A 22,053-nucleotide genomic window follows, 5' to 3' on the forward strand; every position below is an offset into this window, starting at 1 on the left:
GGAGACATTCCACCAAAACACACACACATACACACACACTTTGTAAGTAAGCAAAGCCTCAAGATTTCCTTCAGAACATATAACATATGTACAAATGATTTGAATAAAATAAAAAACTTTTTTTCCAAAGTACTACATAATTTAGTAATATAGTTATGGAATATTTTATTAACTTAATCATTTAATTATATTGGAAATTCTGCCATCTGTGAAAAAGTTTTCCTGACAATAAATTGCTATTCTTTAATGAACTTACCTTTTTCTTGTCTCTCATGGACCCTTTGCCTCGGACCATTATCTTACATCCTGTTTCAGCCTCAAGTTGTTTAGCTGTTAGCCCTCTAGGCCCAAGAATTCTTCCAACAAAATTAAACTGAAATTTTAAAAAAGAAAAATTGCTCAGAACAGAGTGAAAATAATTTTACAGCATTCTGTAAAACTTTGCCTTAGCACATGCCTATAATTCCTTCAAAACAATGAAAAAAACTTTGATTTTTAAAGTTTAACGAAGGTAATCAAGTAAAACAACTACAATGATTCACTAAACTATGGCAAGAAAGGTCATAAAATGGGGCAAAACTCACTTAATAAATTTCTCATTTAGCAACATAAATTCTGGGCTCAATTGTGGTTGTCAGTTGAGGATACCTGTATTTAAAATTAATATTTTTTGATAACTGGGCAAGCTTCTTGGCTATCAAATTTTCCAGGTTTTTTTTTTTTTTTTTTTTACAAAAATTCAACAGGTTAAAATTATTTTCCATTCAAGGACAATTGCAAATGATGTGAATTAGAGACTATATAGTTGTTAAAACCTTCAATAAACTGTCACTAACCATAGCACATTCACAATCAAAGAATGGTTTTGAGAGGCGCTTGGTCCCTTAAGTCCAAGATAAAGTCTTGAACTCAATTAGTAACTGGAAGTTACTGAAAACATCTAAGATGCACTACTTGGCACAAATAGCTAGCTGGAATTAGAGGGTACATAGCGAAGCTTAAGAAGTGTACTTTACCCCCGTGGTCCCCTTAAATCTCTTAGCTCTCTCCCTAGGGAATTAATCAGGTGATCTGTATCCAGTTTCTGAACCTGAATATTCATTACTATCTTCACTGTGATCAGTAGACATCATGATTAGGCTGAGTAGCAATCTAGAAAGAGGCACTATTACAAAAAACTGTAGACTAATCGATACTAGATCAAAAACTATAGTACTGTTTACTGTTTACCGCATAGGAATATATTTCATCAACCTAAGTACTGAAGTTCTAATAACACATTATAAACTTCCTTTAAAAACAAGTATATAGAAATAACTCTAGTGATTATATGCTTCTTTCTTATTTTCTTTCGTTCTTATTAGTTTTAAGCCCAATGCTTTATTGAATGACAGCCATTTAGTAAAGGATTAGGGTTAGTCTTCTCCATGGCAGCTTTAGCATCAATAACATGATCTTAAAATTCCACAGATGTTAAAATGTTTGCATTCTTCTGTCTTACTAAATTTGTTTTATCGCCTTGAAATCTTCACGAATACTGAACTACCCCATACATGAGGCAAAAAACTCCATATATAGATCCCAGGTTTATCCAAACTAGGGAAAGGGAAAGGCAAATGCAGACACCACTTATCCTGTGCAGACAGTTAAGTCTCCATACTTCAAATGAAATCCAACAGGGGGGAAAATGATGTAGAGAAAGGAAAGCGTATATATTTTTTATCTTCTTTAAAAAATGCATTTCACTATTTTAGCTATCAAAGGTTCTGCAATATATTTAGGCATGTACAGTAGATAAAACACCTGAAGGATCCTAAAGGGAACAAATGGATGATTACCTGGTGACTTCAGTATTATCTAAAGATGGACCATTATCTCCAAAAACCTTAAAGGAACAGATTTCATATGAAAGTCTAGGAATGTCATATGAAAGTCTAGGAATTCAGGATCAATGCTCAAAAAGACCCAGGTAACTTGGAGCCAATAAAGAAAAGTTGGCAAAGAAAATTAAGATAAGTCATGAAAGAGCTTTTACATATAGTCTTCACTTATCAACTATATTGTTCAGCGACCAAATATATGATGGTGCTGAAGGGGCGTTGGTCTTACCTGAACGCCTTTTCTCAGTACGGAGATGGATAATCCACGGATGGGTTTTCTCTGTCTGCCTGCTCTTGAGACCAAGTAGCCAAAGCTTGACACGCCCCCACTTCCTGTGGAGTCCATTCTTAACGAGGGCGAATTGGCTGATGATTGACGAGGTATTGGCTCTCAGCTCCCTACTAGCGGCCTACTGGCCTTGGGGTGGGTGTGGATTATCCATCTCCGTACTGAGAAAAGGCGTTCAGATAAGACCAACGCCCCTTCTCCAGTACAGGAGATAGATAATCCACGGATGGGACGTACCAAAGCCTCACTGTCCCAAGGGGTGGGAAACAGATAAGGCCGGTAGATTGATCTCTGAGACAACTTGCTGGAGGACCCTCCTACCAAAGGAGGTGTCCGCCGATGCAAAGCGGTCTATCTTGTAGTGTCGTATAAACGGGGAAGGCGAGGACCATGTCGCGGCACTGCAAACTTCCTCGATTGACGCCTGGGTAGCCCATGCCGCCGAAGTTGCAGCGCTTCGGGTGGAATGGGCCGTGAGATGACTTGGGGGCGGCAGGGATGATACATTGTAAGCTTCTGCGATACAGCTTCGGATCCACCTTCCAATGGTGCCCGCGGAAACTTTACGCCCCAAGGTGCCCGCTTGGAAGGACACAAATAGGGCCTCCGATTTGCGGAAGGGTTCTGTACGCTTTATATAACGCCGCAAGGCTCTGCGGACGTCCAATGTATGCCACTGCCGCTCCCGGTCATGTGTTGGATTTGGACAGAAGTTTGGGAGAATTACTTCCTGTGTCCTGTGAAAGAGTGAATTCACCTTCGGTATGAAGGCAGGATCTAACCTAAGGACCACCCTGTCCTTGTGGAAAATGCATAGGTCGTTTCTGACTGACAGTGCGGCCAGTTCCGAAATTCGTCTGGCCGATGTGATGGCAATCAGGAACGCCACCTTTAGCGACAGGTGTCGCAAGGAAACGGTCGCCAATGGTTCAAATGGTGACCGAGTGAGTGCGTGAAGGACTCGCGGTAGTTCCCAGGACGGGTACCTGTGAATTACTGGAGGTCTGGTGTTATAGGCGCCCTTGATAAAGGCGCGGATCCTGTGGTGGTGAGCTAAGGGAACCGAATCCGTGCAGGTGAGGAGGGTGGACAAGGCCGCCACTTGCCTGCGGATGGTCGCGGGGGCGAGGCCTCTGTCTAGTCCCTCCAAGAGGTAATCTACTATCTGAGGGATGTAGAGTTTGTGTAAGTCAAACTGCCATTCCCTGCACCAAAGGCAAAAATTTTTCCAAGTGGAGTCATAAATGCGGTTTGTTGCCAGACGGCGTGAAGCTTAAATTATGGTAATGGCCCCGGGAGAGAATAGTTCCTGTGCCATTATCTGGCGCTCAAGTGCCAGGCGGTCAGTTGTAACCATTGGGGTTCCGGGTGACTGATGGTTCCCTGGTGTAGGGACACTTGATGAGGGGGAATGTTCCATGGGGGCGACTGAGACAGGTTCATCAGGTCGGCGAACCACGGTCTCTGTGGCCAATATGGTGCTACTAGGATCACTTCTGCCCGCTCCTGAATCAGCTTGCGGATGACCGCCGGTATGAGTGGTAGTGGGGGAAAGGCATAAAGCAGACCCTGAGGCCACTGAGTTCTCAGAGCGTCCGTCCCCTCTGCTCGCGGGTTGAAGTAACGAGAGTAAAATCTGGGGAGCTGGGCATTGTCTGATGATGCGAACAGATCGAGGATCGGGTACCCGAACTTGCGGGAGATGTCTAGGAACAAGTTCGGGTGTAGCCCCCACTCCGAAGGGTCCACTGTGGTGCGGCTTAGGAAGTCCGCTTGCTGGTTGTTGACCCCCGATATGTGTTCCGCTTTTAGTGACTTCAGATTGGGCTCTACCCAGCTGAATAGGAGTCGTGACTCTGTCATCAGGGTTTTTGATCTGGTCCCCCCCTGCCGATTGATGTGCGCCTTGGCTGCTACGTTGTCTGTTAGGACTAGAACGTGGTGGCCTCTGATTCTGTCTTTGAATTGTTGCAAGGCTAGGTGGATAGCCCTGAGTTCTAGCCAGTTGATGTTGTTTCTCAGATCCGTGGCGGACCAACGTCCCTGTACAAACTGGGAGTCCAGATGGGCTCCCCAACCATACAGACTGGCGTCTGTAGTGATGGTAACTCTGACTGGTTCCTTGAAGGGTGACCCCTTGGTCACGGCCCGAGAGCACCACCAGCGTAGCGCCCTGCGGATTTGTGCCGTGACCCTGACTAGGTGGTTGGATGCGCTGGTGTTCTGCCGTTGGTAAGGGAGCAGAAACCACTGTAGTTCCCGTAGGTGGAGCCTGGCCCAGGGTACAATGGCTATGGCCGATACCATCTTGCCCAATAATTGGGAAAGTGTTAGTATCGGAACTGAACGTTGCCTGTGAACCCAGCGAGCCAGTTCCCTGATGCCGGCCACCCAGTCTTGGGAGAGATAGACCATACAGTTGGTTGTGTCTATCATGGCCCCCAGATGCAGCAGCCTGGACGAGGGAACTGTCTGGCTCTTCTGAAAGTTTACTGAGAATCCGTGTAATTGGAGGACGCGAATGACGGTCCTTACGTCCGCCTGAGCTGTCTGTAGGGATGTTGCTTGGATTAGTATGTCGTCTAGGTAACATTGGACGCGTATTGGGATTTTTCTCAGTTTGGCGGCTACCACTGCTAGTATCTTGGTAAATACCCTGGGTGCCGAAGATAGACCGAAGGGGAGAGCTCTGTATTGGAAGTGTTTTCCCCCGTAACAGAAACGTAGGAACCGGCGGTGGTTTGGGTGGATGGGGATGTGAAGGTAGGCTTCCGTGAGGTCTATCGATGCCAGGAAGTCTCCTTCTCTGATGCTTCCCAGGATGGACTGAAGGGATTGCATCTTGAATTTTTTGTATGTGATGTAGCGGTTGAGGTTTTTTAGGTCCAGGATTGCCCTCCATCCTCCTGAAGTCTTTGGAACCACGAAGAGGATGGAGTAAAATCCTCTGCCTCTGTATTCCGCTGGGACCGGTTCTATGGCTTGAATGTCCAACAGGTGTTGGATGGCCTCCTGCATGAGTTTGCGTTTGGTGGGGTTCCTGGAGACCGAGCAGTTGATGAGTCGGTCTGGGGGTGTGACCAGGAACTCCAGGGACAGCCCGGACTGGATGGTTTGTAGTACCCAGTTGTCCGTGGAGGTCTGCTCCCACTGGTGGAAGAAGTGAGCTAGTCTTCCTCCAATGGGTAGGTCTATGTAGGAGTCATTTTGTCTTCCGGTACGGACGACCCGTTCCACAAAAGGGTCATCTCGACTGGTTTTGTTGTCTGGGCTGGGACCCCGGTCTGTCGTAGGGGCGGCCATACGGTTTGTTCTGCCTGGGAGTGAATGGCTTGGGTGCCTGACTGATAGGCGTGGTTGTCGGTTGGCGAAAGGACTGCCTACGAAAGTAAGGTGTGGTACGTTTGTCTGACCTTTTGTTCAAGTGTGCCATGACCTTCCGCTTGTCTTTGTTCTCTACAAGATAGGGGTCCAAGGCCTCCCCAAACAGACCGTTGCTTGAGTAAGGGGCGGTCGCTAGCCGCCACTTAGCCTTGGTGTCAGCTTGCCAGTGTTTTAGCCATAGCATTCTCCTGGCAATTATGTTGGATGCTATGGATCTGGATGAAAAAATGGCCGATTGGAACGTTGCGTCTGCAGCGTATTCCGTGGCTGCTACCATCTTAGCCAGGTCCTGGTGTGTTCGTATGTCCTCCATAGGAACTATGGTTTGTAGTTGTTGCAACCAGATGAGGGTGGCCCGGACAAAAAAGGAGGCCGAGGTGGCTGCTTTGATGGCCCATGCCGCTGTCTGGTGGGTTTTGCGAAAGGCTTGTTCCCACTTTTTGTCATCTGCCTTAAGGGCCTCCACTAGGTCCCCAGCCATGGCTGTCTGGGAGACCAAGGGGGTCCAGGCTTCATCTACTTTAGGAATTTCTAAGGCCTCATTGAGGTCTGTGGCAGTGCTGTATAATTTTTTGTCCGTACCACTCACTGATGGGAAGGAAGCGGGAGAGTCCCATGGCTTCTTGATCCCTTTCAGGAAAATGGCGGGGCAAGGTATATGGTGTTGCATTGTCACCTTTTCTACGAATACGGGTCTGGATGTGGTGGCCGGTGTCGCTTGCGGCTGAGAAAACTGATCCGTCCCCATGTCCGCAATGGCTGTGGCCTTGCGTAGTATCGTGAGGAAGCGGTTGTGATTAAATAATCCCCCTGAGGGGGGCTCAGGGGGAAGTTCCTCATCCTCTGACATAGAGATCCCAGGTTGATCCTCCTCTTGTGGTGAAGAATAACCACTCATGGAGGACTGGGCCGGGGAGACGGGTTCCTGAATGCCTGAGGACTCTGAGGGGAGTTCCGAGTGTGGCATGGCTGAGATGGAGGGCCCCTGGTCGTGGTGGGCGGAGCGCTGTGCTAGGGCTCGGTCCACCACTTTGGTTAATAGGGCCTCTAGCCGTCCATCTGCCCAGATGTCCCCTATGTCATTACCTTTGGGTGTGGTGACCGCAGGTGGAGAGTTGGACTCAGTGGTTGTGCCTGCCGCCGTGGTTGTTTGTTGGGCTGATGTAGATGGCGGATCCAGTGGTTGCGGTGTTCCTGGAATGGACCACGCGCTCTGGGTTGATGTGGATGGACCCAATGGTAATTCCATCTCGGTGGCCGCTATTTGAACCAATTCCAATTGGGCCTGCCTCTGCGCTCTGGAGAACTCCTTCTCCAGGGCCTGGTGCCTACGGCTGGCTTGCTTTTCCGCCAACTTGGAGGGCCTCTTGAGCGAGTGTTTTGTCTTCGCTTTGCACTTGCCTGCCGCCTTCTGGTCAGAAGGTGTGTTGCAGCCGTCATTGGGAGATGGAGGGGTCGTGCTCATGGATTGAGGCAACGAGGGTCCCTCCATTCCGCTTGAGCAGTCCCAGAAAAACTGAGAAGACGCTCAGGCAGGCAAGTATTGGCGGGAGCGAAATTGGAACAAGTACCAGGACTGTTCCTCTGATCACCCGATCACAACGAAAATATTCTCTCTGGGCTAAGGTCACGGTAGCTGAGGGAGGTACCGAAGACATGTTTGGAACCACTCTTTGGGTTCCGCCCGGAGGCCTTAGGTGACCAGGCAACGTGCACCAGTAGAAAAAGGAAAAGGGAGGCAAAAAATATCAGTGGCGACCTCAAAAGGGTCTGTAGGCCTGACTTAATACACAACAAGGTATCAAATGGTGGTCACCTAGAGCGGAATTTATTCTTATTAATATTATTACTATTATACTAATAATAGGAACAACAATAATAATAAAATAATAACAACAACAACAACAATAATGGTGATGATGATAATATTGTGTGTTCTGCCTTTAGGCCTGTTGGCCCTGCAGTCGCTTAATTTTTAGCTTTAAAAAAATTTTTTTTTAAATTATTATTATTATTATTAAAATTTATTTATTTATTTTTATTATATTATATTTTGTCCTATTATTATATGTGTGTATCGGGGATGGAGCGCTGGCTGTGCGCTCCTATTCCGCCTCTATCCGTACTTCCAGATATGATGTGGAGCTTCCTTAAGCTCGGTTTGCCTTCCTCTGGCAAGAGATGGCAGCCGCAGCTCGTTTCTCCCTGAAAACGGGCTTTGCGGATCCCAGGAGGGTTCTCTAGCCTCCGTTTCTTGGTTGGGGCTTACTCCCTTCCTGTGCTTCGGCTTTTTAAAAAGGAGGGTGGCCGCGGCTCGTTTCCCTCTGAAAATAAGCTCCGCAGCCTCCCAGAAGCTGCTTGTGCCCGGGGATTTAAATTTGGCGTGCTGGTGACGTTTTAAGGGAATCCCAGTCAGGGATTGCCTTTGTTGCCTGAAAACGGCAACTAAAATGGCGCCTGCAGGTGCCCTGGGCTGCTAGGGAATCTCCGATGATCCGAATTCAAGTTTGAATCCGGACCTGGAGATTGTTATTTTTTCCCCCAATTTGAGGAAAAAATCCCTTGGAAGGTTGGGGAGAAAAGCTCAGCAAGTGGTCTCTGCTGATGCCTTCCCCCCCCCCTTTTCCACCTCCAGAGCCCTGGGGCTGACTGGGATCCGTGGGGAGTTTCCCCCCCCCACACCCCCTTTTTCAATTTTAATATAGGATCAGGGATGATCCCAAGGAAAACTTAGTGGTTGGGGAAAAAGTTCAGCAAGTAGTCTCTGCTGATGCCTTCTTCCCCCCCTTTCCACCCCCCAGAGCCCTGGGGCTGGCTGATATCTGTGGGGAAGTTTCCCTCCCCACCAATCCCCTTTTTAATTTTAGGTTTGAGATCAGGACTGATCCCCAGAAAATTTTGTGGTTAAATTCCTATAGGTGGAAAAATTTTTTTGGGAAGGGGAAGCCAATTATCAAGGGATAATCAATCAATGGATTTCTTGTCTAACCTGATAAGCTGAGAGCCACGCCAAAATGAGTCTTCTCGAGCAGAGACCAAGTTAAGAATGGACTCCACAGGAAGTGGGGGCGTGTCAAGCTTTGGCTACTTGGTCTCAAGAGCAGGCAGACAGAGAAAACCCATCCGTGGATTATCCATCTCCTGTACTGGAGAAAAATTGGATTTATAACGAATCCTTCAACTAGCATCTGTCACAATGTCACCCAGTCACATGATCACCATTTGCAACTTTAACAGCCAGCTTCCCGCATATAAAGTCAATGGGCATGCCAACGGGAAGTTGTAAATAATGGTCAAATGATGTTGCACTTAACCACACAGCAGAACTGACATTATGTCCAGCACAGTCATATGATAACTCACATCACCAAGTTGCTTAGTTATTGAGTTTCCAGTTTCAACTGCAGACGACTATCTGTAGTTCTTTTCAGCGTTGCTTGCTTAATTTGAGAAGTTTTCTATCTGGTCTTGACTGTTTATCCGGTTAAAAACAATTATCTTTTCATACACAATTTCAGCCTTATATAACTTGTTGTAACTAATTATCTCAATTTTTACTTGATTACCTTTGTTAAACTTTAAAAATCCTTTCCTATTCCAAAGAGGGATTTTAAGTGCAGCATAAATTCAAAACCATGTGATCTAGTAATGCTGAATAAAACAAGAGAACGGGATCCATCTGTTCGTCTGTCTGTCTGTCTGAAGTAGACGTACTCAGATATCCCAGACAGGATATGTGAATGTTAATGGCAAATACCCCCAATACTCCCAAATTTACTCCTAGAAATCCAATTATTCTAAAATGCTTGTTCCTTGGTTTTCCATTTAATAATTAATATGAAGTAATCCATGTCACTTCCCATAAGGATACTATAATTGTTCAGTACAATGTAGTTAAAACCTTTAAAATCAAGTTTGCCTCCTGATAATTTAACGGAAATAGCCATTTAATTTTATTAAGAAAACCAGTAGAGAACCAATGTCCATTGTCCATTCTCTGTTTCCAAGAAAAAAAAATTTAACCTCATTTTTTATTTTTAACCATATTTTGTATGTATGAAACTTGAAACTAGGAGTTAATTCAATTTATGTTCTTACAATAAAAAAAGAATCTAGTTAAAAATACATGTTTAAGAAATGAAATATAACGTCAGGCTAAGTCGACATGCAAAGGTTCAATTAAACTGATTTACTGGTAAAAGCTTGTGCACAAGAATTCTCTCAACTAAAATTAATACATCTAACCGCACTCAAAGGGAACTGGATTTAGTTCTCTTGCAACTATGTAAGGATTCTAGGCTGATCCCTTTTCACTCAATCCCCAGATGTCATCTCTTGTCCTACGGTTAGCAAGTATTTGTTAAGAAAACATAATACAACTACTTTCTATAACTGTATTATACAGATACACAATTATTTTAGCACCTGTTTAAAATTGTACTGATCTTGTTTTTTTATACTGAGCTGTTTATACTGTCACTAAGAATAGTGATAGAATAAGCATAGCACTATGTATGTTTTTTGTATAATCAAGAATAATGATGAAAGAGAACAAATATAGCACTATACAATGAATCAAAAGCACAACTTTATTATACTCCTAGTATTTGGGTACTATCCTTAAATCTGTAAAATAGAGAACACAAAAATATGTACAATTTTAGTAAAAATGGTTATTTTGAAGTTATTTTAAAAAACTGCATACTGCAGCTATAGACATTTCTATAAAGAAATATTTCAAATTATTTTCTAGGAAATATGAAGCAAGATATTATATGATCTTAGTTTTAGTAAGGCATTAATAAGGCACTTCAATCCAGGCATGTGGGGAAAAAATAAAGTTCCTTCCAATAACTTATTCTCTTACTACCACCCATTTGGATTACTTCAATGCACACTTCATACTTAAGGCTGCCTTTCACCAATCAAAAACTGCAGCTAGTAAAAATTATGGCGAAGAATCAGAATTGCTATAGTAATACTACACTTCATTTATAGTTGCTGCCCTTGCTTCAATATGATTCTGAGGACAATTAGAAGGTTGGGTTTGACCAATATAACCCTATACAATTTGGCACAGAGAGAATAATGGGAACACTTTTTTTACATAGAAATAGTTCATTCAATTTATGCAGTGCAAACCTGCCGTCAACATCTTTAATGTTTGCCAGGCATATAGGATGAAGGTGGCTACAATATTTTTGAATGCAACCTCCCCACTACTACCATACCAACTACCACGCACACCATATGGTGGAACAACCTTCCTTTATAGATTAGGTTGGTACCTTTATTTTTGGTTATCTGAAAGCCCTTGGAAAATCATCACTGTGTCTATTGTACAATGGCAGATTTATGCACTTACGTGTGTGTGTGTCTATGTATGTGTGTGTGTGTGAAACATTAAGGAGTTTTGCATACTGAATGAGCTTTCTGAAATACTGCTTTTGATCTCAAAACAAAATGTAGTTGTTTTTGTCCCCTCTGATCAGTTTTTCATGTAATAGCCAATTTTTTTGTGGACTGGGTAACAGATAACAATCAGCATAGGTTTTCATTCTACCTCTACTTGGACTCTGAAGAACAAGCTTGTTCTCAGTTTTTAATGTCAACACACTTCATTTTCTATCATATTAAATGTAGAATTTGGGACCATTTTAAACTTTATTGCCTCAAGAGATAGCTGGAAGTATCGGGGCTGTTTTTCCCAAGCTCAAACCAGTATGTTTTCTATTTCACTCCCCTATTTAAACACATGTTTAATACTGCAGTTAGTGAGACAGGATTAAATCAATTAAACTGAACCCACTGTAGAGTTAATATGTTGAGATGTCAAACTGAGACTGGAAAAACAGAGGTTAAAATTTTCCCTATTAAACCATCACGGTGGTGTAACTGCTTTTTTTAAAGATCTGAAATCAGTGTCTTTAAGTATTTGAAGGTTTTAGGTTGTCTATATTCTTCTTAAAGTCCCTGAAGTCAGACTGAAAAATTTGGCCTTCTCCAATCTAGGACGTGAAAATGATAATGGGTCATTACATTTAGCCTATGACTTCTCCACTCTTCTATAGGGACAGAACAATAATTTAGATCATTCCCATAGCATAGCGTACATGTTAAGTCACTGAGTCAATGAAGTGAGATGCCTAAGAAGATACTATAATTAGTGATATGAATATCTACAGGACTCATAAATGAATGCAAATGCCCATTTGTTTGAGTCTTATCCCCAATTTTAAAGCATAATTGACTGAATGTATTTCAAGATAATGCTCTTCTTTGCTTCTCATATGAAAAACTGAAAAGTTACTTGTAATTAAAAAAAATGAAACCTATATTCATAAATTAAATCTTTCAATATGAATAAGTATGTTACAGAGAATGCCTGATTATGTTTGTAGAATGCAGGGAAATATATTTATTATATACAGTAGTACCTCTTTAGTTTGTTCACAAAGAACATGAAACTCACTTAATTTTTTTTAAAGTCTGACCTTCCCTGTCAGTTAAGAGGAGTGATAAATCCACCAGCTGTTTCCTTCTTCATATGTGGGCTACAATACATTGCTTCCTTTTTAAGGCCAATATATTTGAACAACAACAGCAGGGCTTAAACCAGCTGCTAGAATGTGACAGGCATATATTTAACTCTGATCTCATTTATTGCCCTTCTTCTCTGACAACTATCCTTTTTTCTGGCATCTACTGACATTCTTTACTTAGCTGACACAGCCATTTCACTGAAAGAACAATATGCAACCATAAAGCAGAAACTTAGGACATATATATTCCAGTCAAATACATTTATTGGTGATTTATTTGTTTGTGAGTAGTTTTTTTTAAAGTCTTGCAAATTAGGTTATCTTTATATCACTGAACTCAGAAAGATTTCCATACATAGATCTTACATTCAATTACTAGTATGTTTTAAGTCCAAAGCCAAGCATGCTACAGTATTAACCAATCAGGTAAGAATTTTATACATTTTGTTCCCACTTACAACTTATAATATTCTCAGCAAAGAACTCTGTGTTTGCATCTATGTATTGAAAAATAGAACAAAAAATAATAGAAAAGCAGACAATTCCTAGTAGTCTCAGAGAACATGAACAATGTTGTAAATTCTCCTTGCAGTATCTCTGGCCAAATGTTAGAACTCATGAAGCATCTCCCTTGCACAGTATCTGGCAATGAACTTAATATAGAAACATCTAAATCAGTGGTGGTGAACCTATGGCACGGGTGCCAGAGGCGGCCCTTGGAGCCCTCTCTGTGGGCACACGTGTCATTGCCCCAGCCTTGCCTCCCCCCATGACCCCCTCCTCTCCAGCAGCCCCCCGAAAGAGAGTTGCCCTCAAGCATGGCCCACATGGACAGCGCAGCCAAGGACATGGCAGCCAGGCAGCGTAGACAAGACTCTGCCCTCACACCCCATCATGCAGTTGATGCTGCAGGGTGCGGGCAGAGGGTGTGGCCGCCATAGCGCTGTTGGGCTGCCTAGGCGATCTGCAGCGGGTCCTGGAGGCGGTGAGTGGTCTTGTGGGCAGGCGGGGTGGGGGATGGGGGCAGAGCGGGGGTGGAGCAGGGGCGGGGCCAGTTTTGGGGCACTCAGTGTCTAAAAGGTTTGCCATCACTGATCTAAATCAACATAGATTAGAATGAAAAGAGTACATAGCAACTCTGTCATATAATTTGGAAGTGAGACTGAATATTGACACGTACTGCAATGAGATAAGGAGTATTTGAAGATTACCCTAGTGCAGGTATATCAAACTGCCAGCCTGCAGGCCGGATGCATCTTAGTGAAACCGTGCCCACACCATTGCCGGCAATGGTAAAAAAAAGTCATGCTATGTTACATGTCACATGATGTTGCGAGTTTGACACCCTGCCCTAGTGAATCAAATCTGAAACTCAAACTGTTTCTGAAGCAATGATCCATCTTCATTGGATCACTGAATCTCTCTCAACATTATTGAGTAACACAGAATAAATGTAGATAAAAATTGGCCTTGACTGAGCTGAAAGTTTTCAAGGGAAATTTTGAACAGGGATAAAATAAAACAATTTACTATCTATCTATTTAGAAAATTTGTATTGCCGCCTACTTGCACATGGTGACTCAAGACAGCTTACATCAATAATCACTCTATCTATCTATCTATCTATCTATCTACTTCAAATGTTTCTGAAATGAGAGGAAAGACTGCTTGCTCAAATTTATGAGCAATAATGGAATAATAATTATGAGCAATGGAAAACAAGAGGTACCGCCTAACACAGGGGTCCCCAACCAGGGGTGCTTGCACCCCCGGAGCACAAAATGATATTGCAGGGGGTGTGAAAACTTGGGTTTTCAAAATTATAGTGTATATGCATAATTCATTGCTGTTATTTTGAACTTTTGTAAGGGGTGAGAGAATATATCAGAGGTGTTCTAGGGGTGTGGAGTATAGAAAGGGTTGGGAGCTGCTGACCTAACATATCAATAATGAAACAATGCATAGCTCTGTATTTAAAAATAAACAAGCAAGGAATAATTTATTTTTATGTCTACTAAGATCAAGCCACAGGATTCAAATTGTCTATATGTGATAAAGGATTTTACCTTGCACCTATGCAAGAAGATACTACAGGATAAATGGAAGTGCTTAAACTGCATGTGTTACAATCAAAATGTTATAATTGTGCAATCTTTCTGCTATAGGTATTTTCAAATATAAATGGATGCTAATAAGAAAATGTGTCTTGTTAGTGCTCACTATTGATTTAAGGCTTCTGAAATATAAAAGATAAAAAATATAGAAACTAAGTAACTTACAAAGATATTCTATCATAAGCCCCAGAAGAACTTCAGATTGAGATAGTAAGGATTCAAACTTCACTCATGCACTATTAAGTTGAATTTGTCATGCAAGTATATTAAGGCAACATCAATGCAACCACAAATAGAATCAACCTGAGATTGAACTAGGTAAACATGTGATTTTCTTTTTTAAAAAAAGGCTTTTTAAATGTTAGACTTTGTTAGCAGGTTTTACTTTATGTATAAATCTGAATCTCTGTGTCATTTTATTACAATAAATATGCAACAAAATCTGGAACTTGAAAAATGGAAAATACGGTAAGTTTTTGGAGTATTTATAACATACAATATCCTCCTGATGGTTTAAAAAATTATTCCAAGCTATGGTAGACAAAGTAGTGACCATAGCAACAAAATGCTGTGGCAAAGGTTAAGAACCAAGTTGTAAGTCAACTTGTTTTAGAAAATTTAGGAACCTCAAGATTGGGAAATATTTGAATTTGGCAAAAAAATAAATGCTTCTTGGAATATTACTGTTTATAGCAACACTTTGTGGACCATTGGTCACAAACAAAGCTGGTGTTAAATAAGCACAATGCCAGAATCAATATTACTGACATATATATCTGCTGGTGTTAAATATGGAGTGAAAAAATAATCTTTTAATCCTTAAAGACATAATCTATTTCTTTTCTATATGTTCAGAAAAAGAATGTGCTAGATCTGTACACTAAAAAAAAAACATACTAAATCCTTAGCAATATAACTGCAAAAAGTATAACTGAGAATACTTAATTTATGGGGCTTCCATAAAAGGATTTTATCTAACACTTTTTTTTAGATTATCCATTGAGATTTTATTTCAATTGCTGATACTTTTTAAACTCAAAATAGTGAAGCCATAAAAAATTGTAGTATTACTTAACACATTTCTAACTAGAAAAAATATTTAATCAATTTACATTAGAATAAAAACATTAATTTAAAATAATTAACTTTTCACTCTATTAAAAAAAATAAAATCTTTTGCAACTGTTCTGTTTCAAATTAATTAATTAATCTAGAATAATATGCATGTTCCATGAAATTAGAATATGAACAATTTGGTTATTTCCACAAAAGTCCTTCAAAAGAATTGCTGGAGTGCTGCTGCTACTCTAATCTACAGTATTAGTAGGGGAAAAAATGCTATACTTTTATACATATGCAACTCACAGCATGATAAAATAGCCACAAAACCCTGTTTTTTTATATATTCTGCAGCAACGTTTAGAATTATACAGTACAACAGGTTAGCATGACCAATCTCAAATAGTTGATAGTTCACATAGCGAAGCATTTCCAACAAAGAATTCATTTGCTGATCATATTAACTGAGAAGACATATAAGCAGGACTTTATCATGCTTGATCAGTTCTGTTTTAATAATGAGTCTATTTAATGTTGAATGGATCCCCAGAGAATGCCTTAAGTCAGCTTTGACCAATGCTTCCAGTGCTTTATCACCTACTTGGTGACAATGCTGACAAGTGTCAGAGATACACTACTTGTTTATGGAAGAGAAACTGATCGTTGTCACCTACTCCAAGGAAAAATCCCAATAGAAAACAACACTTTAATTTTCCTTATGAACTATGGTATATCAAACAAGATTAAATTGAAATAACAAAAATAAACATATTTAATACACTTTCTGAAGGAAAGGCATCCTACTTAATAGTTTCAGCATTAGGTAACAAAAAGCCAAATTTACATTCTCTTCCCATAACAGTAAGTAGGAAAAATTATTATGTAACTACTCTCCTCTCCCAGATAATACATGTGGATATCAGTAAGCCTGGATCAACTTCTAGACCAGTGGTTCTCAACCTGTGGGTCTGGACCCCATTTGGGATCGAACGACCATTTCACGGGGGTCGCCAAACAACGCAGTCTGCCATTTTTTCCCCCTTTTCCTTAGCTGTACTCCCTTTTATTCTATTGGCTTTTGAAAGCCAATAGAATAGACTCTCTTGAATAGAGTCTAATTCTATTGGCTTTCAAAAGCCAATAGGAATTGTCCAGGCTGTCTCTGCCCCGCCAAAAGTCCCATTCTGCAAATGGTGCTGCACCAGTTGAGTAGCCCTCGACTTACGACCGGTTGGGGGTCGTGGCATTAAAAAGGTTGAGAACCACTGTTCTAGACACATCTATACACTACTACTGTATGTGTTCCTTAAAAACTCCTGCAGACATTAGTATTTAACATGTTAATCAAAGCATTATATGGACAATCAAATTAAAACATAATTCTATAAATATGAATCATATTAACCAAAGAATATAATTTAATCTGAGCCATTTTCTAATTAAACTATGGCATTAGTAAATCTCTCTCTCTCTCTCTCTCTCTCTCTCTCTCTCTGTCAGGAATGCTGTACAATAAATATACTGTTTTAAAGAAATCAAACTATGAAGTTTGTATATGCTCATTATACTATATCAACACAACTGAAGCATAGCTCTTGCAGTACCACATCATTAGTGGGGGGGAGTGAATTATCTGTTGCATCAAAGCAATGGTTAAAAAATTATCAAAGAGATAAGCAACTTAGAACCAAGAAAAAAAGTTCTATAACTTTTGAAGGCAAGCCATTCCACTGATTGATTGAGAACAATCAATCAGTGGAATGGCTTGCCTTCAAAAGTTATAGATGGTCCATTACTGGAGGCATTAAAAAGGGATTGGACAGCCATTTGTCTGAAATGGTATGGGATCTCCAGCTTGAGCAGAGGGTTAGATTAGAAGACCTCCAAGATCCCTTCCAACTCTGTTATTCTGTTATCAAATGTCATTTATCTAGCATGCTAGACCATGCTTCTTATGCCATAGTGAAAGAAAGTTCATGAAACTATTATAAGTACCCCAAATCCTACAATAATACAATAAGATTTTTAATGCATTAAGAGCTTCATTTAAGTCCCAGATAAGGATATTCAAATTAAACCATGCCAAAACACTTTATTTTGCAATTTTTCCCTGAATATATTTCAAAAATGTTCACTGTCTTTTTTGGAAAAGTATGTTAAGTCTACAATAATTAGCTCTCTTAAGAGAGTAGGTTGAGACAGATGTTCCAATAACAAGATGACAATATGATGTCAGTTTGAGAAGGACAAAAGGACACATGTGTTGATTGTGACTAGCAGAGTCTACTTTTCATGACACTAGTTTGTAGAACTGACTATGCTTGATCAAAAGAGCTCTTAGGAGAATTCAAAAAAAGTGTTGTTTATGCTCATGAGACTGGAAAAGGCTATTAAACTATTATGAAAGACTCTTATAATTCCTCAGTCAGGCAGACAGTGTACAACTGGAGAAAATGTAACACCGCTCTTATTCATTCATGGAAAGCCACACCAAGAATAAGGCATAAAATATTTTGTAAAGGAGCTGCGGGAATTTTCTGCTGTGTTGTATTTTAACTGAACATATGGTAACAAATACAAATGAGTCTACCATTAAAAAAATGAACAAGAATGATGAAACAACTACTCTCCGAAAGTTGATTGCTGCCTATTTGAAGTTTGCCAAAAACCACCTGAATGAGGCTTTGGAACAATTTTCTGTAGACAAGTGGGAACTTTCTGTCATTAATTAGAAATATTACTTTTATAGAAAACAAAACCCTGCATCTCGCAAAAGAAACATACAAGTTTACAGTATTTAGAGCAGAACAGCTAAATAGAACATTGGTCTTTGAATTTCAAAATGGGCCAACTGGAGAAAGATCCAATGAGAAAGTAGCTTTCTTGGAGTCCTGTACATTGGATCAGTTACAGATCAGCTGGCCAAATTCAAATTCCAGCCTCCAATTAGCCCATTTCAGGTACCTGCGAGCTGCTGAGAAATATGCCGCAAAGCAGCTCACTCTGCCTCTGAAAATGCCAGCCACAACTTCTAGAGAAATATCAGAAAAAAGAAAACTAGACCAGGATCATTCAGCCTGAAAGCTTGTCACTGAGACATGGTATGCTGTGTGCTATTTAATCAGAATCTCTTTATCTTTTAACAGGCCTTTTTGTAAGTTCAGATCACACCGAAGGTAATAATACTGCAGGATTATGGATACGTGTAAAATGTTTGCAAACTTTAGCACTTTAAAAAACAGCAGCATCATACTTGTGATGGAGCCATAAATAGCAATTACAGGCTTACCTCTCAATAGCATTCTTGGGCCTGCAACATTTGTACAATAGAGGTCACATGAAAAAATACACTACAAAGGTATCACATGAACCAGAAGAAAAAAAATTATCTGACTAGTAGATACTTACATCTGGATATTCTTTTACAGGCACATATAGTTTTTCTTGTAGCTGTACAATAGGTCCCACAGCATCAGGTAACTCTGCACTTCTTTTCTCCGTACTACCATTTAATGTGTCGTTATACATGTCTTTCCGTACTCTGCTAATTTCTGTAAGAGAAAAATATACTGTGTGTTATATTAACAAAATTAAAAATCTGGAACAATAATTTATTAACTGCCATCTCTATGGAATATTAATCAGAAAAGTAATTAGAAGCTGAGAACACAAAGATATATTTTAAATACATTTATGTTTTTTAAGTAGAAAGTACTGATGGGCAGCAATTAGGGACCATCTCCAAATGCACTGAATCTCTTTTACTCACCATAAACAGTCTCTGAAATTTTATATAAACTTGTTTTTGCATTTTAAAATAGTCTTGGGAACGAACTGGTTTTTGGTTTACAAATCCAAAGGATAAAGCTTTGATTCTTAGGCTTGCAGGGCACACAGTCTACAGAGTTTCAACCCCTTCCTGTTCACCATTTTGTGGCAGAAGCAACTTTCTGCTTTACCTCTCAAATATTCAAAATACAGGTAGTCCTTGACACCCGACTGCTTTGCTCAACTACTGTAATCCCAACCCTTCCAACTGTGGCCACTGAGCAATCTCCTGAAGTGCATGAAGTGAACAAACTTGCCTATGGAGTTCAAATTCCCTCCATCCATGGAAGGGAACTACTCTTATGAGTTGTAGAAACAGAACTAGTATTTGAGCTTTTTTCCCCCCACCACCACTAGAGGAGTTCAAGTTCAAGTTCATCCAATGGAGCTCTTTCCAGCAGCCTGGAAGGGAGATGAACTCTTCCAGTGGAGAGGAGAAATGAGCTCAGATAGATTCCCAGTTCCGTTCCTGAAGCCTGCCAGAGGGTTTTTGGATCTGATCTCCTTTTCTGGAACCCTTAGTGCATGAAAGGGAACTCCTCTGGTAGGCTGCAAAAGCAGAGCTTAAATCTTTAGGATCTCCTCTATGCACAGTTAAGATTTCCTCCGAACAGGAAGTCCTTTCATTTTCAAAGAGTTGTGGGGGAAAGAGGATTTTAGCTCTTTGACAGGAGGCAGCAATTGCAACCTTCCCTACTAACTCTCCCATTGATTTTTTATAGGAAGCTGGCCTAGAAAGATTGCAAACAGTAATTACACAATTGTGGGGCATTTGACAACTAGTCTACATTGCCAAACTCCCATATTGAGATCATGTGACTGTGAGGGGAGTTGGCAAATTGTACAATAGCTGGAAGCTCTTTAGAGGTTGTAAACACCCTTGCTGAGGCTATCATAACTTCAAATGGGTATTAAGCAACCAGTCTGATTTGAAAAGATGGGACTACAGATTCTGCCCACCACTGATTCTGTCACTGTAAAATCAATCTCCTTGGAAATTCCTTCCTGTAAAATGTGATTTTCTAAAGTCAGATAGTGATGAAAAATTGCACAAAAACTTCAACCAACCATCTTCCTCCCCCTGCAAGTTCTCCTACTATTTTTGATAAGGATTACCTCCATGTAGGTTAATTACTGGTTTTTGACCTATCTATCTATCTATCTATCTATCTATCTATCTATCTATCTATCTATCTATCTATCTATCTATCATATTTCTATATTGCCTATTCCCTCAAAGAGGTAGTATTGCATATTGCTATCCTTTCTCCATCAGAACTGTAGAAGGTAGTAATTTTTATCAGGGGTATGGACAATCTGATTTGCCTAATGAAAAGACACAAATATTTTTTCTTTAATATTAATCATGAGAAATATCCCCTGTCCCCAGTCCTGCTATGGTATTACAATGTGTGGGGGGGGGTGAGCTTGTTCCCAGTGGAATGACCAAAGAACACCAGAAATGTATGCCTAGAATATATACTCCCAGCAGGGTCTCCCAAAAGTCATCTCAGCTGCTTAACAAAAGCAAGCAGGCATTTAGATTGGGCAGAACAGTGATATAGGGAGATTCTTGAGGCAGATGATTGCTTTAGTACTAATCGTAAAGGCCTCACTTCATACTGCACTGGAGAAAACAAGGATAAACCATTCCTGTATTTTATCAAGAAAATCTCATGGGCAGCAAAGACAAAGTAATTGCTGATGTAAGTGCTGAGTGATGGGCCCCTGAAGTCAGATGGCACTCAACATGCTATTGATAGAGGATGTTTCATAATACTAACGTTGTTTATGATGTGGCTAGATTAAAGCTTTTGAAATGTCTAGTTGCGGATGCTACCATGCAAGAAAAGAAAATCCCATTGTAATTCTATCTTTGCAACTTATGACAAATGAAGTAGTGTTTCATAAACAGGGGGGATAGCAAAGTCTATATTTGGGTACATTTAATCAATGATTTAATATCATTAAATGAACAACTCTTCAGTATGATACTGATGTAGAAAAAGGGGAGGTTGACAATAAAGCAGGAGAATCATTTTCTGCAAATTCAATTATTTATTCATTGCTAACAGCCTTCAATTCAAACAAGCAAAAAAACACCTATCTAGATGAACAATACCAGATTTCCCCCACAACACTCCTATGAGATGGGCTGAAGTATGAGAGAGTGACTAGCTCAAAGTCACTCAGCCAGTTTTAATGACTAATAGATTTTAGAACTCATGGTTCTGTTGCTTAGATCAATATCTGTAAAGAGTGAAACAAACATGGAAAAGAAGGAAAAGTTTTCCAAAAGATTTCCTAATTCAAAAGCCTCAATTTTGTATGCTAAAGAACACTAAAGGACAGATAGTGATCAAAGATGTAAGGTGTGTCTCAAAATTCTATACGGTAAGGATTTCAATATCCTAATCAAAAGGTAACAAGGATTGATGCAGTATCTACAGTATAGAACAGTGGTGGCGAACCTATGGCACACATGCCGGAGGCGGCACTCAGACCCTCTCTGTGGGCACGCACGCCATCACCCCAGACCTGCCTCCCCCATGGCCCCCTCCTCACCAGAAGCCCCCTGGAGGAGAGTCAACCCTGAACGTGGTCCGCGCGGAGCAGCGCAGCCAAGGACATGGCAGCCAGGCTGCGGGGACAAGACTGTGCCCTCGCGCCCCATCATGTGCAGATGATGCTGTGGAGCATGAACGGAGGGTGTGACTGCCACGGCGTTGTTGGGCCGCCTGGGTGATCTACTGTGGTGGGCTGTGGAGACGGTGGTGGCCTTGTGGGGGAATGGGGGCGGAGCAGGGGCGGAGTGGACGGGGCACGGAGTGGGGTGGGCGGGGAGGCAGGGGCGGTTTTGGGACACTAAGTCTCTAAAAGGTTCGCCATCACTGGTATAGAAATATGTTAAGCAACTTAAGAATCAGTAACATTTCTAAACAAACTAAGCCAACATA

The 22,053-nt window shown here is 41.0% G+C and overlaps 1 protein-coding gene across 7 annotated transcripts in view; it reads right to left on the minus strand.

The window, feature by feature from the left end:
* Nucleotides 1-22,053, minus strand: part of QKI (QKI, KH domain containing RNA binding) — a 142,419-nt gene that overhangs the window by 69,182 nt on the left and 51,184 nt on the right. For all 7 annotated transcript variants that reach the window (XR_005553989.1, XM_039321637.1, XM_039321636.1 and 4 more), the window contains exons 2-3: nucleotides 18,677-18,819; nucleotides 257-373 (exon numbers count right to left, since the gene is read on the minus strand). Coding sequence is in view for 6 of the 7 variants with exons in the window: in XM_039321637.1 (XP_039177571.1) it covers nucleotides 257-373; nucleotides 18,677-18,819 (260 nt within the window). In the remaining variant the exon portion in view is untranslated. The remainder of the gene's footprint in view (nucleotides 1-256; nucleotides 374-18,676; nucleotides 18,820-22,053) is intronic.

Source organism: Crotalus tigris, unplaced genomic scaffold, assembly GCF_016545835.1.
Source record: "Crotalus tigris isolate CLP2741 ecotype Arizona unplaced genomic scaffold, ASM1654583v1 scf7180000023772.879304, whole genome shotgun sequence".
NCBI classification, from domain to species: Eukaryota; Metazoa; Chordata; class Lepidosauria; order Squamata; family Viperidae; genus Crotalus; species Crotalus tigris.